This window comes from Chrysochloris asiatica, unplaced genomic scaffold (assembly GCF_000296735.1).
Source record: "Chrysochloris asiatica unplaced genomic scaffold, ChrAsi1.0 scaffold00278, whole genome shotgun sequence".
Classification (NCBI taxonomy): Eukaryota; Metazoa; Chordata; class Mammalia; order Afrosoricida; family Chrysochloridae; genus Chrysochloris; species Chrysochloris asiatica.
Genome location: NW_006408796.1, coordinates 3,484,672 through 3,498,694, shown reverse-complemented (window position 1 = coordinate 3,498,694; position 14,023 = coordinate 3,484,672). Strand labels below are relative to the sequence as shown.

General features: G+C 40.4%; 1 protein-coding gene across 2 annotated transcripts in view; it reads right to left on the bottom strand.

Annotated features, from left to right (window-relative positions):
* MARCH11 (membrane-associated ring finger (C3HC4) 11) overlaps positions 1-14,023 on the bottom strand; it is a 206,535-nt gene that overhangs the window by 31,717 nt on the left and 160,795 nt on the right. Inside the window, exon 3 of one of the 2 annotated variants that reach the window (XM_006874441.1) lies at positions 4,247-4,439. In XM_006874441.1, coding sequence (XP_006874503.1) covers positions 4,247-4,439 — 193 coding nt within the window. Of the gene's footprint in view, positions 1-4,246; positions 4,472-14,023 lie in introns of those variants that run through there. The other variant, XM_006874440.1, reaches the window with a different exon arrangement.

Below are 14,023 nucleotides of genomic sequence, written 5' to 3'. Positions count from 1 at the left end.
CCTGTCACACACCTTTCTTCATTTTAAACCATTCAGTGTTCCCATGTTCTATTCGAACAACTGCCTCTTGATTCATATTCTGTTCGAACAGATTCCTCATGAGCACAAGTAAGTGTTCTGTAATACTTATATTTTGCATTGTTGTCCATAGCTTGTCATGAACCACACAGTCGAAAGCATTTGCGTAGTTAATATAGCACAGTTAAGTATCTTTCTGATATTCTCTTCTTTCAGCCACGATCCATTAGACATCAGCAATTATATCCCTCATTCCATGGCCTCTTCCAAATTTCTTTGCATAGATGAGTGGGTGCCTCCAGTGCAGTATCACTTTGTTGAAATATTTTAATTTGTATTCCCGCAATTCCAAATGCCTTATTCTTTGCCAATTCCTTCACTGCACCTTGAACTTCTTCCTTTAGTAACATTGGCTCTTGATCATATGCTACTTCTTGAAATGGTTGAACATCAACCATTTTATTTTGGTACAGTGACTTTGTATATCCTTGCCATCTTCTTTTGACGCTTTCTACATCATTCAATAATTTGCCCAGAGAATCCTTCAATAACGGAAGTCGAGGCTTGAATTTTTTTCTTCAGTTTCCCCAGCTTGCGAAATGCTGTGTGTTCCTCCATTTTGGTGTTTGACTCCAGATCTTTGCACATTTTATTGTAATATTTGGCTTTTCATCTTGAGCTGATCTTTGAAACTGTCTGTTCAGCTCTTGCATCTCCTCATTTCTTACATTTGCTTTAGCATCTCTACACTGGAGAGCAAGTTTTAGCGTTTCTTCTGACATCCATTTTGACCTATTCCTTCTCTCTTGTCTTCTTAATGACTTTGCTTTCTTCATGTATGATGTTCTTGATGTCATCCCACAACTCTTCTCGTCTTCAGTCGTTAGTGTTTAATGTATCAAATCTGTTCTTCAGATGATCTCTAAATTCAGGTGGGATATATTCAAGGTCATACTTCGACTCTCATGGACTTTTTTTTTCATTTTCTTCAGCTTCAATTTGAATTTGCATTTGAGTAATTGATGGTCTGTTTCACAGTTTTCCCCTGGCCTTGTTTTCACTGATGACATTGAGTTTTTCCATCGTCTCTTTCTGCAGATGTAGTCAATTTGATTTCTGTGTATTCCATCTGGTGATACACATTTCATGTGTATAGTCATATCTTACGCTGTCTAAAGAAGGTATTTGAAATGAACAAATAATTGATTTTGCAGAATTCTATCATGTGGTTTCCAGCATCATTTCTATCACCAAGGCCATATTTTTCTTTGCTCCCAACCTTTGCATTCCAATCACCACTAATGATCAATACATCTTGATTGCATGTTTGGTCAATTTCAGATTGAATAAGTTGGTAGAATTCTTCTATTTCACCCTCAATGGCTTTAGTGGTTGGTGCATAAATTTGAATTATAGTGGTATTAACTGATTTTCCCTGTAGGCTTATGGATATTATCCTATCACAGACAGCGTTGTACCTCATGACTGATCTGGATATGTTCTTTTTGACAATGAATGCAACACCATTCCTCGTCAACTTGTCATTCCCGGCATAGAAAACCATGTGGTTGTCAGATTCAAAATGGCCAATACCAGTCCATTTCAGCTCACTAATGCCTAAGATATTGATGATTTTGCATTCCATTTCATTTTTGACAATTTCTAATTTTCCTAGATTCATACTTTTTACATTCCATATTTTGATTATCAATGGATGTTTACAGTTGTTTCTCTTCATTTTGAGTTGTGCTGCATCAGCAAATGAGGGTCCTGAGGGCTTTTCTCCCATGGGCTTTACTCCATTCACATCATCTACTCTGAGGAGGCAGCTCTTCCCCAGTCACATTTTGAGTGCCTTCCAACCTGAGGGTCTCATTTTCCAGCACTATATCTGACAGTGTTTCTCTGCTATTCATAAGGTTTTCAGCGACTAAATACTTGGAACTAGTTCGTCATTCCTTCTTCCTAGTCTGTCTTTGTGTGGAAGCTCATCTGAAACCTGTCCACCATGGGTGACCCTTCTTGTTGTTCTTAAGTACTGTGGAATCGTTTCTGACTCATAGTGACCCTGCACAAGGTTTCTGAGGCTGTAAATCTTTATAGGAGCAGAACACCTCATCTTTCTCCCACGGAACCGCTGGTAGTTTCGAACTGCTGACCTTGAGGACGGCAGCACGACTCGTAGCCACTACGCTACTTGCTGGTGTTTAAAATACTGGTGGCATAACTTCCAGAATCACAGCAACTCACAAGCCACCACAGTATGACAAACTGACAGACATGGTTACTAATTGGATTGCTAACCTCAAGGTTAGCAGTTTTAAACTACCAGCTGTTCCATGGGAGAAATAGGAAGCTTTCTACAATCTCGGAAACCCTGTATAGGGTGGCTATGAGTCAGAACCGACTCCACATCACACCACCAACAACCACCACTTTTATCTACGTACACCGGTGCAGTAAGGACTTTTATTCCCTTTTGACAGTTGAGAAAACAGGGGAGTGGAGAGATGATGTTGATCTGTCCAAGCAGAGACCAGGATTGAGTTCCAGGTCATTTGAATCCAAGCAGAGCATCTATTCCTTAAACCACTGGTTGTCCAGCAGGCATCAGAACCACTCGGAGGGCTTCTAAAAATACACAGGGCTGTGCTCCATGACATTTCCCATCACAAGGGTCTCATGTGCAGTCTGAGATTGCATAAGATCTAAAAAGTTGATGCAGAAGTTGCTGTTGGTGATGCAGAGACCACACACTCAGAGACACTGCTTCATATCACACTGCCTCCCTCTGCAAATTTTATATCCCACTGAGCTCGAATCCTGGTGTGATACTGCGGGTTAATGTGGTTAGAACTGCAAAGTTGGTTTGAACGCAACATCGGCAGTCTGAGCTCTCCAGCCACTCCTCATAAACCCTATACTGGGTTGCTATGAGTCGGAACTGACTCGATGGCACTTAACAAGAACAAGCTGAAGGATAATGCGCTGGACCATGCAATCAGTTTGAATCTGAAGGTCAGGGATTCAAACCCGCCAGCTGGCTTCTTAGAAACTCTATGCAGGGTAGTTGTGAGTTGGAATTGACTCGATGGCACTTAACAACAACAAGCTGAACCATGTCTGAGCAGGGGAAGTCCCCAATGCCCTGGCACCCTCTTCAACTACCCCACTCCCAAACTGGTCATTCTCGTGGGGTTTCATGCTGTCCGTGAAATGTTGCATGAATCAGTCTGCACTTACTCATGGTATTTAGAGAAGGATAGGCGGGCCAAGTGAAAGGCACAAGTGAGCTTTTGTAGGGTTTAGTTTAGCTAATAGGAGCTCTGGTAACATAGTTCTTATGAGCCAGGCTGCTAACCTCAAGGTCAGCAGTTTGAAACTACCAGTGGTTCCACAGGAGAAAGATGAGGCTTTCTGCTCCCATAAAGATTTATAGCCTTGGAAACCCTAAACAGCAATGAGTTGGAACCAACTCCACGGCACATAGCAACCAACCACCACCACCAATTTTGCTAAAGGAGTCCTGGTGTGGAGCTATTGGATAAACACTGGGCTGCTAACCACAAGGTCAGTAGTTCAAGCTCACCTGCTGCTGCTCCTCGGGAGAAAGAGGAGGGTTTCTGCTCCCATAAGGATTTGTTAGGTACTGGACAGATAGGATTAACGCGATGTCAGTGAGGTTTAGCTAAAATGTTTAGTCCTTTTCTCCCCTAAGCCACCAAAGTACTAATGGAAAAAAGGCACACAGCACAGCTAAGTCCTTACCCTTCCAAAGAACCCATATGCCCTTGGGGGAGTTGAGTCCCCCATGATGTAAGACAGATGTCTTGCACCCTCACCAGATGTATAATAAAGCCTTTTGTAACAAGTGAGGTTTCTGCAGTTTTGCAAAGGACAACTGGTTTGAAATGATTCTTTAGGAACAAGTGGGAGAGTCCTAGTATTGCTCACCCCAGACAATTTCTTCAGCTCTTCCTTTTCCTTACTGAATAAGTCACTTTTAATGGGTGTTATATTGTTTTGTTTTAAACTTTCTGGGAATATAGATGCTGTGTTTTTGTTTTAAGAAAACTGGCCAATTTTGACCTGCAGATACTTAATAAATAGGATACCCAAGAGCATGTGAATCACAGCATTCTGAGTTCCATCATGCGGGTGAAGACAGAATAGCTGAAAGAAACAGATTACGGGGGGTTTGTTAGTGTGTAACAAGCCATGGTCTTACCTATGCACACTAGATCCATAAAACCATACATTCCATAGCAGATTTGGAAAAGGATGTCCTTTCTCTGCCACACTGCATAGGGGCTGAAGGCGGACCAGAGAAGCCAAGTCACACTTGCTATTAAAAACAGGGATCCTAGGATGACAGCAATCATCTGAACTTTCTCAACCAGGGTTATAGAGATGCTTTGCCACTGAAAGATAAATGGAGTCATGTAAGAGAAAGGGGCTGCGCATCATTTTCAAAGAAAAGAAAAGGAAAAGAACATTTTCAGCCCCCACTGTGTTTCTCTTTGTAATATTGGGACCCTCTTCACCCCCTCCCCCCCGAAAAAATGAATTTTCCCATCTCATCCAGGTTATAGAAAATCCACCAGCAGATATAAGATCAATGAATTGCTTAACTTCCTTCTAGTCAGTAACTCACCATTCTGCAAGCTGAACTTAGTTTCATTCCAGATAATAGGACTGAGTGAGAATGGCTAAGGAGTACCTTCCTTATCTGGTACCTTGGGGTCATATGATCATTTTTCACACATGCATGAAGTTAAAGACATTCTGAAGGCCCCAGATGAGGATTCCCATATCTAGCCATTTATTCTGTTTACTACATTTAGGGACTGTAAAAAGGAGACATACCACTTTTTATTCTGAGTGTAAAAAAAAAAAAAAAATTATTTATTTTTTTTTACTCAAATAAGTTGCATAAGAACATCAACGCCATCACTTAAGGTAATACAAGTTAGAATCAATAATCACACGGGAGCTCCATACAGAGACATCACCTTTTACTGATACCTTCCATATGTTCGGACATTACTTTTTATTATTTCATGGTCATCCATGAAGCCCCTTTTTCTCAAGATTTAGAATTTGTGTCTTTGAAACTCACAAGCTGTATTAGCAGTCACTGTTCAATGGGAAACAGAATTTTAATGTTCCAAATATCAAATTTTGAGAAGATTTGCAGCACAGATGATCAAAGAGCTTTAAGGGTGCCCTTCATGCGAGAGTATCAATTAGTCAGATTCTCACTTTTGCAGAATCGAGATGGAAACAAAACTAGAAGTGCTAGTGTGGGTTGACAGTAAACAACAAATGTCAAGGCAAACTGCACAAATCATTGTGTTTCCAGCAGTGCTGGTTGTTGGAGCAAATGGTTTCCCGAGGAACTCTTAAAACAGTTTTAAATTGCCTTTGAAAAGAGGGAACTCCAACAACCAGTGTCCATTGGATGAATCTGAAATTTCCTGCAACGTCTTACTTACCTTAAGTCTGAAGATGTTTATCTCCACATGGGAAACCTATCACAACCCACAACTCTTCTATCTTCCTCGCTGTCTCTATTGTGTCTTACCCTTTTGTTCTCCCACATCATAAATGCATATAATCTACATGAAATACTTGAAATATGCATTTGACTTCCCACATGCATGCAAATCATATGTTCTGTCTCAGCTAAAGAGACAATACCTCAATGCATTTGAAATGCTGACTTTTCTGAAAAATCACTTACTTCATTTTTTTTTTTTTCTTGAAAAACAGAACCAAACCATGAGGTAACATTTGGAGGGAGACAATCTAGACAAAAGCTATTTGTGTTTTCATATGAAGGTCCATTTATCATTCTGAATAAATAATAATTTGACTGCTTACTATTATTTTATCATTACCAATGAGTCAATGCTGTATTCACAAGCCACGTTTCAGTTTGATGCTCTTTAAAGAGTTTCAGTCAATGAAAAACTCCTGGATTACAATGGTATAGTCTAAACCCACAATGTGGGGATGGTGCTCTGGTTCCAATATATGTGGGTCCTTATGAGTCAGAGGTCAAATCGATGGCAGCTGACAACAACAGTCTGTCTGCTAATTAAGGTTTTGTGCCAACTTGACCTAGGTTCTCAGTGGTTTGGCTTTTCAAACTTTAGTCATTCCCCACAATGAGATCTAAGATGGCGCTATCCTTCCCCCCATGATGTGATATGATGTCATGATCCATGGTGTGGTACATTCTCCTTTCTGTGACGTTAATGAGGCCAGATGCTATCTGCGGGATTCAGTTGTCTCTTCAGTCAATCTCTGTTATGATATTAAAGAGATTAAACAGGCAAGGAGAGCTCAGAAGAAACTACTGCCACAAAGAAAGAAGACCTAGGAATGGAGTGAATCCTTTGGCCCTGGGGGTCCCTGCTCTGTGAAACTCCTAGGTCCAGAGGAAGATGGATGCCAAGATGCATGGAGATCTCCAGGGAATGTGGGACCTACGGATGCCGAATGGAGACAAGGGCCTTTCTCCAGAAACAGCAAAGGCAGAAGAAAGCCTTCTCCTAGAGCTGGCACTCTGAATTTGAACTTCTAACCAAATTCTGTGACAGGATACATTTGTTTGTTAAAGGCATCCATTTGTGGGGTTTCTGCCATTGCAGCACTTGAGAATGTGGACAAAGTGTTCTTCATTCTTTCCTGCCCAGGTTTCTGTTTCAGAGAATCTAGTGTATTGTTACTCATCTAAGATGGCTTCTCCAGCAAGAAGCAATGCCGCCAGTTCATCTTGCTTTAAAGCAAGTTTAATTTTCTTGATTAAAAGTATGCCTATGTTTGATGGATGTCACAAGCACCAAGGAAAAGCATTAACAATGAGTCCCTCTTTGGAATACAATACACAGATTTTGAGGGGAAAAAAAGATTTTCTTTAAATATGATGTGGTGATCCTTATAGACAACTGGACCGATAAGTAATAGCCATCCTAGATGAATAGCTCCACATTCCATATGGGTTCAAATTCATATGCATTATGGTACCCTGTACCAACTCACTAATACATCACAGAGACAAAATGGAAACACTCTTAAATCAACACGATGCTGAGTTATTTAAGTTATGAGTGTGTGTGAGCTTGTATATGGCAGCTTACATGATTTAGAAATGTATATGCCTGAACCACAGGAATTGTGGATAACCCAAGGTGAGTAAGGAGGATTCACCAAGGGCTGGTCATTACTAACAACTATTTCTATTTTCCTTTTGCAGAAGTCCTGGTGTGGCACTGTAGGATAAGCGCAGGACCCCAAGGTCTGCAGTTCAAATTCACCAATCACTCCTTGGAAACCCTATACAGGCAGGGTTGCGATGAGTTGGAACTGTCTCAGTGGCACTTAACAACAACATTTTTCTTTTGCCAGCAAACTTTTATGATATTCCAGATTCATGATGCAATTTTGTTGTTGTTGTTGTTGTTAAGTGCCATCCAGTTGGAACCAACTCATAGTGACCTTGTGTAGGGTTTCTGAGGAGTGACTGGTGGGTTTGAACTGCTGATCTTGTGGTTTAGCAGTCCAGTGCTTATCCTACATTGCCACACCAATTTTGTTGTTGTTGATGTTGTTGTTAAATGCTGTTGAGTCAATTCTGACCCATAGTGAACCTGCATAGGTTTTCCTAGGAACAGCTGGTGAATTTGAACTGCGGACCTTGTGGTTCAAACTGACTTCGCAATCCAGCGCATTAACCCATGGCACCACACCAGGACTCCACCCCAATTTTAGTGGGAATTGATTTGCACAGTTCAGTATTGCATAATGGATCATATTCTACTTCATTCAGATTCACTAATTAATTGAATCAAGTCAGGGATACAGGAAATATGGCGGGCTGGTTTCCTCTTCAGAGTCAGTGCTGCTGAAGTGGGCTGGGAGGTTGTGGTCAGAAAGCAGGTATCTGTCACAGAAGGGCTACCTTTTCCTTGTCAAGGAAGTGAATGAGTGAAGAGACAGACTTAGCAGGCAAAAAATAAAATTCCATTTCACACTTATTTGGTGACATTGAGTATGGGTTAAAATTTAAATCCCTACTGGTTTAGAATTCATATGTCTAAAATGACTTTATGATGTCAATAAAAACAACAACAACTCTTAATTACAGTACAGTGGGGGTTTCATTATTTACTATGATCACAAAATGCATCCTTTGTTGCGGTTAATCATCAATTTGGGATATTTACAGTCTATTTTTTAAAGAAAGATAAAGTGCACAGAATCTACAATTAGCTCCTTGAAAATGCTGTCTGCTAATAATGCAAATATGCAAATGTGGAAGTTTCAAATGCCTGGGCGACCTTCCTACACAGGATATACCTTACAATGAACACAGTTTCACTGAATAGCTAATGTGGATCAGACCAGGGCTGGAATGGAGATTATTAAATTAGATTCTCAACACAGAGGTTGCCTTTGAACATTGATACCATCTTGGTCATTTCTTTCCTTCTTGATAACCTACTTGTCCTTGTTGTTGTTAAATGCTTTCTGCAAAAAGTAGGATTGTCCACACTCCTTCCTCACGAACAGCAATGACCTGGACCAGTAGACAAGTCCTGTCCTCAGAAGACACACATTAGCTAAAGCTCGGAGCCCCCAGGAGCTGTGTGCATGGACCATTAGCTAGGACAATAAAAACAGAAGACAAGTCTTGGGGAGTTTTCTCCTCCCAGCAGCATCCAAGGCCTGGGTTTCAGTTTGTAAGTGATTTCTAAATCTTGACCGTATGTCTAAAACTCCCTACTACAAAACCTACTTCCAACTCCTAGTCACCCTTTAGGACAGAGCTGCTCACAGAGTTTCCGAGGCTGTCAAACTTCATGGGAGCAGACCGCCCCATCTGTCTTCCATGGAATGGCAGATGAATTCTAACTGTTGACTTTGTAGTAAGCAGTCCAACGCTTAGCTCACTGTTACACCAGGGACCCTCCATGTATTTGTTTAAATTTCACCTCAAGTTTGGAAATGAAAGTATTAAAACAACCACTGGGTTGGTTCTTAAAAATTGCTGTTATTTTCTTTCTGAAATATTCACATACGGGTGGGACTGTTTTACAGAACTGAAAAACAGTTGCCTGCATCTGCTCAACATACCATAGGACATACTGTTTCAAGTAAAAGTGGGATTGACTTGGCTGGCTCTTCGTTTGGAAGCCCCTGCTTATTTAGTGTGCTCAAAAACTAATTTAATAAAAGCAGTCTGTCATTACAATGGGCCAATGAGTGCTAGGCACCTTCCTAACAAATGATTATGTATTCACTCATTTAACCCTGAAAGCGAGGTAATATGATTGCCCCCATTTTACAGAGACATAAACTGAGGCAGACAGTAATATCTAGTAGGCACTGGAGCTAAGAAATAAACCCAAGTAGACTGGCTTCTAACTAAGTTCGTTCTCTGAATACACTTAAACTCCTGATGTCAGTCTGTTCAGACCCTATGTGTGCACAATACAACTACTCGATAGGATTTTCTTGGCTGCAGTCTTTGTGAGTCCTGGCAGAATACTGCCTTACAAGCTGTGCTAGTAACCACAAGTTGAATCTATCAGTTACTCCATGGGAGAAAGATGAGGTATTCTGCTCCCATAAGGATTTACAACCTCAGAAACCCTTATACACAACACAACCAAATCTTTATAGAAGCAGACTGCTAAGCCATTCTTCCACAGCATCACAGAGTGGGTTCTAACTGTCAACTGAAACAACTTTTCAACTGGACTGCCAGCCTCGAACCATTCCTAGCTCTTCCTTACAATGCAAGGTCTATATTTCTGATGATAGGACCACTGTCTGTCCCACTGCAACTCTCCCGGCCTTGCCTTGCACATAAGTACTGAAGGAAAGACAGAAGAAAGGAAGAGAGGGAGGCTAAGAGGAAGGGAGAAGAGCAAGGAAGGGCAAGCATGCCTCAGTTCAGCTTCACTTGACTTCTTGACTTTGGGCCTTCTCGGTCTTTGAGCATGTTCTTTTCTCATCTCTTCATTCCTAGTTCAACAATGAAAATACCAAGTCATTCAACACATGGTGACTGGGTGTTTACACTGTAGAACTTTGCTCCTTCGGCTTTGCAGTGGCTGTATGTAGGTCACCAGGTTTTTCAGAAGGCCGTTGCCAGACCTTTCTATCAAGGTGCCTCTGGGTAGGTTTGAACCTATAAACATTCAGCCAGCAGCTGAGTGTGTTAATCATTTATGCCCACTGGGGAATCCTGGATTGAAAGCCACCTTAGTCTAAAATACCTCATCCTTTCCTCTCCCAAAGGGAATTTTTTCTTCTGGACCCTCCCAACACCCAATTTATGGTGGTGGTGGTTGTGTGTTGTGGAGTCAGTTCCTACTCATAGTGACCATGTATAGGGTTTCTAAGGCTGTAAGTCTTTACGGGAGCAGAAAGCTGCATCTTTCTGCTGTGGAACCACTGGTAGTTTTGAACGGCTGACCTTGAAGTTAGCAGCCCGACTCATAACCACTACGCTAGCAGAGCCCCTTCAACCTATTTATAGCAGTGGGAAAATTCCGTTATCTTTTCAGTCCATTTTTTCCAGACACTTTCTGAAGTGCCCTCATATGTGTGTTTAGTACTGGTTTCTAACTGGAATCTCGGATCATTATTTACCTCTCTCTGGTCTACAAAATGAGGTTCCTGGGTTACAGAAGCTGGGTCTCATTCATTATAATGCTCACACCCTATAAACACGTTCTGACTTAAGTGTTTAATCATTTCCCAACTGACTGCCAGATTAGCATTCCCTCCACATCCACTCCATCACTGCTTAACAGCTAGAAGTTCAAGTTCTGGCCAAACCACCCCAGAGTCAATTCAAACTCAGGTTTTTCTGCTCACAGAGTCTACGTTCTTTCTAAACTACCTTTCTCTCCCTCCTGATCTCTGCCAAATTAAAGTGGCATGTCCTACATAATTACATCTCTCCAAGGATTCCCTAGGGAATTCTGGTGTGGTGCTATGGATTAATGTGCTGGACTGCAAAGTTGGTTTGAGACACAAGGTTGGCGGTTCAAGCTTACCAGTCACTTCTTGGAAACCCTATACAGGGTTGCTATGGGTCAGAATTGACTCGATAGCACTTAACAACAACAACAAGAAAGGAGTCCCTGAATGGAGCAAATGGTTACGCACTAGGCAACTAACCACAAGGTTAGCTGTTCTCATCCACCCAAAGGTACCTCCGAAAAAAGATCTGGTGATCTGCTTCTAACAGATAAAACCTTGTACAGCACAGTTTTGCTCTGCACACATGGAGCCACCATGAGTCAAAATCGACTTGATTGCAACTGTTTTGTTGGTGGTGTCTGTATCTATCTGAAAGGACTAAATCCACTTGTCAGTTTGATGTACTTTGGTAGCTTGTGAGATGCTGTGAGTCTGAAAGCTATGCCACCAGTACTTTAAATACCAGCAAGGCTACCCATGGTAGACAGGTTTCAGACTAACACAGACTAGGAAGAAGGAGCAGTGTCCAAATTTCACAGGCATATGAGACTATTGAAAATCTGTATGTTGAGCAAATAATCCGAGAAGCTGCATTATATGAAGAAGAGCATGGCATCAAGTTTGGAGGAAGATTCATTAATAATATCTGATATGCAGATGCCACAAACTTGTTTGCTGGAAGCAAACAAAACTCGATATACCTACTGACGAAGATCAAAGGCTACAGCTTTCAGTATGGATTGTACCTCATTGTAAAGAGAATGAAAGCCCTTACAACTAAACGACAAATAACATGATAAATGGAAAAAAAAAAAAAATTGAAGTTGTCAAGGATTTCATTTTGCTAGGATCTACTATTAACACTCATGGAAGCAGCAGTCAAGAAATCAAAGGATGTGTTGCTTTAGGCAAATCTGCTGCACAAGACCTCTTTAATGTGTTCAAGAGCAAAGAAGTCAGTTTGAGGACTAAGGTTCACCTGACCAAGCCATGGTATTCTCAATAGCTTCATATGCATGTGAAAGTTGAATAACGAATAAGGAAGACCGTAGAAGAACTGATGCATTTGAGTAATGGTTTTGGAGGAGACTATTAAAAATACCATGGTCTGCTAGAAGAACATACAACTCTGTGTTAAAAGACGTAAAGCCAGATGCTCCTTAGAAATCAGGATGATGAGACTTCATCTCAAACTTCAGACACAATATCAAGAGTCCCTGGAGAAGGACATCACGTTAAAATGGAGGATCAGCATAAAAGAGGAAGACCGCCAACAAAATGGACTGGCACAGTGGCAGCAGCAATGGGCTCAAGTGTAACAACAATTGTGAGGTTGGCGCAGGACCTGGTAATGTTTCGTTCTGTTGTGTATAATATCGCTAAGAGTCCGAACTAACTCAATGGCACATAACAACAGCAACAACAGTTTTAATAACAGCTGGGAAAGGAATGAAATAAACACATATTGGAAATTATTTAACTTGTTGTTTTTACACAACTGCTCAGAAATACACCCAGAAAAGCAATCAGGTGCACCATTCTAGACTCACTCATAATGATGCACCTGTCCCTCCATTGCTCAAAGAGTTAGTGTACCTTCTCAGCATCAAACCCAATTCCCTCCCTGGAAATGACTACACACTCAGAGGGAACCACCCTGGTCTGAGATCAAATAGACTCTTTCAATGTGCGTTAAATCATTCTGTCTGCATGCCTGTTCCGTCTTTGTTTTTACAAGGATGGCAAAATATGAATCATACACTAGTCGATTTTAGTGTGGATGATTTATGGTGTGCAATATGACAGGTGGTGTTACTCAGTAGGGTCACCGGAAAGAACACCTGCTCTTAAAAGGGCCCTCTTCAGAAAAATCGATTTAGGGAAACCCTCTTTATAATCATGTTTAGACAGTGCCTAAGTTGTGTCACTCAACTTGGGATCTGAGAAGCTGGCAAAAACAAACAAACTGCAATGCGTAATCTCCTGGGCATCTGGATACAACATTCAGTTAATAAAGTGTCCACTCTTAGTCAAGTTGTACTTATAACCTGCATATTAAAAGTGATCTCATGATTTCATGTTGGTCTTCTCTGCTAGAATACCATCTTCAGAACTTTACCAGAGCAGAGGTAAGTATCAGACACAAAGCATTTGCTTTCCCTGAGAAAGGGGGAATTAGGACAATCATGAGAAAATAACTATAAAACAGAGAACTGGTTCTTTGAAAAAAATTGATAAAACCCTACCAAGAAATTAAAGAGGGAATATAAAGACTGACATTATATATGAAATGGTACTAAGGGAATATTTATGCAAATAAATTCAATAACACAGATAAAACAGATAAATTTGTAGAATAACATAACCTTCCAAAAGTGACGCAAGAAGAAATAGAAGGTATGATTAACCCTGTACTATAAATTGAATTTTTAATGAAAAGCCTTCCCACAAACACCAAGGCCACATGATTTCTTTGGAAAATTTCATAAAATATTTAAGGAAAACATGAATTAATCTTATATACTTACTTTTAGAAAATAGGAGACGGCAAAACATTGTTGAATTTATTTAGTGACACTAGGCCAATTCTGATAATCAACATCTGACTCAGATATTACAAGGAAAAATACAGACTACTATTCCAGATGTGCATACAGAATAAAAACAAAACAAAAGTAAAAAGGAACAAAATAATAGTAAATCAAATCTATCAAGATAGATAAAGAATAATTCAGGAAGAGTAAGTGGGGTCTATGCCAGAAATTCAAGGTTGATATGACAGCTAAAAAAAAAAGAAGAAGAAGAAAAAGAAGAAACCAAACAATGAAGTTAATAAATTAAAGCCATATATACATATTCAAAATATATCTTGAAGTACAGTACTATCTGTAGTAGGATAGTATCCATACACCTACAAGGAAGACCAGTTAATACCACTATTATGCAAATATGCACATCAACCATTCAAGCCAGTGAGGATGAAATTGAAGATTTCCACCAAACT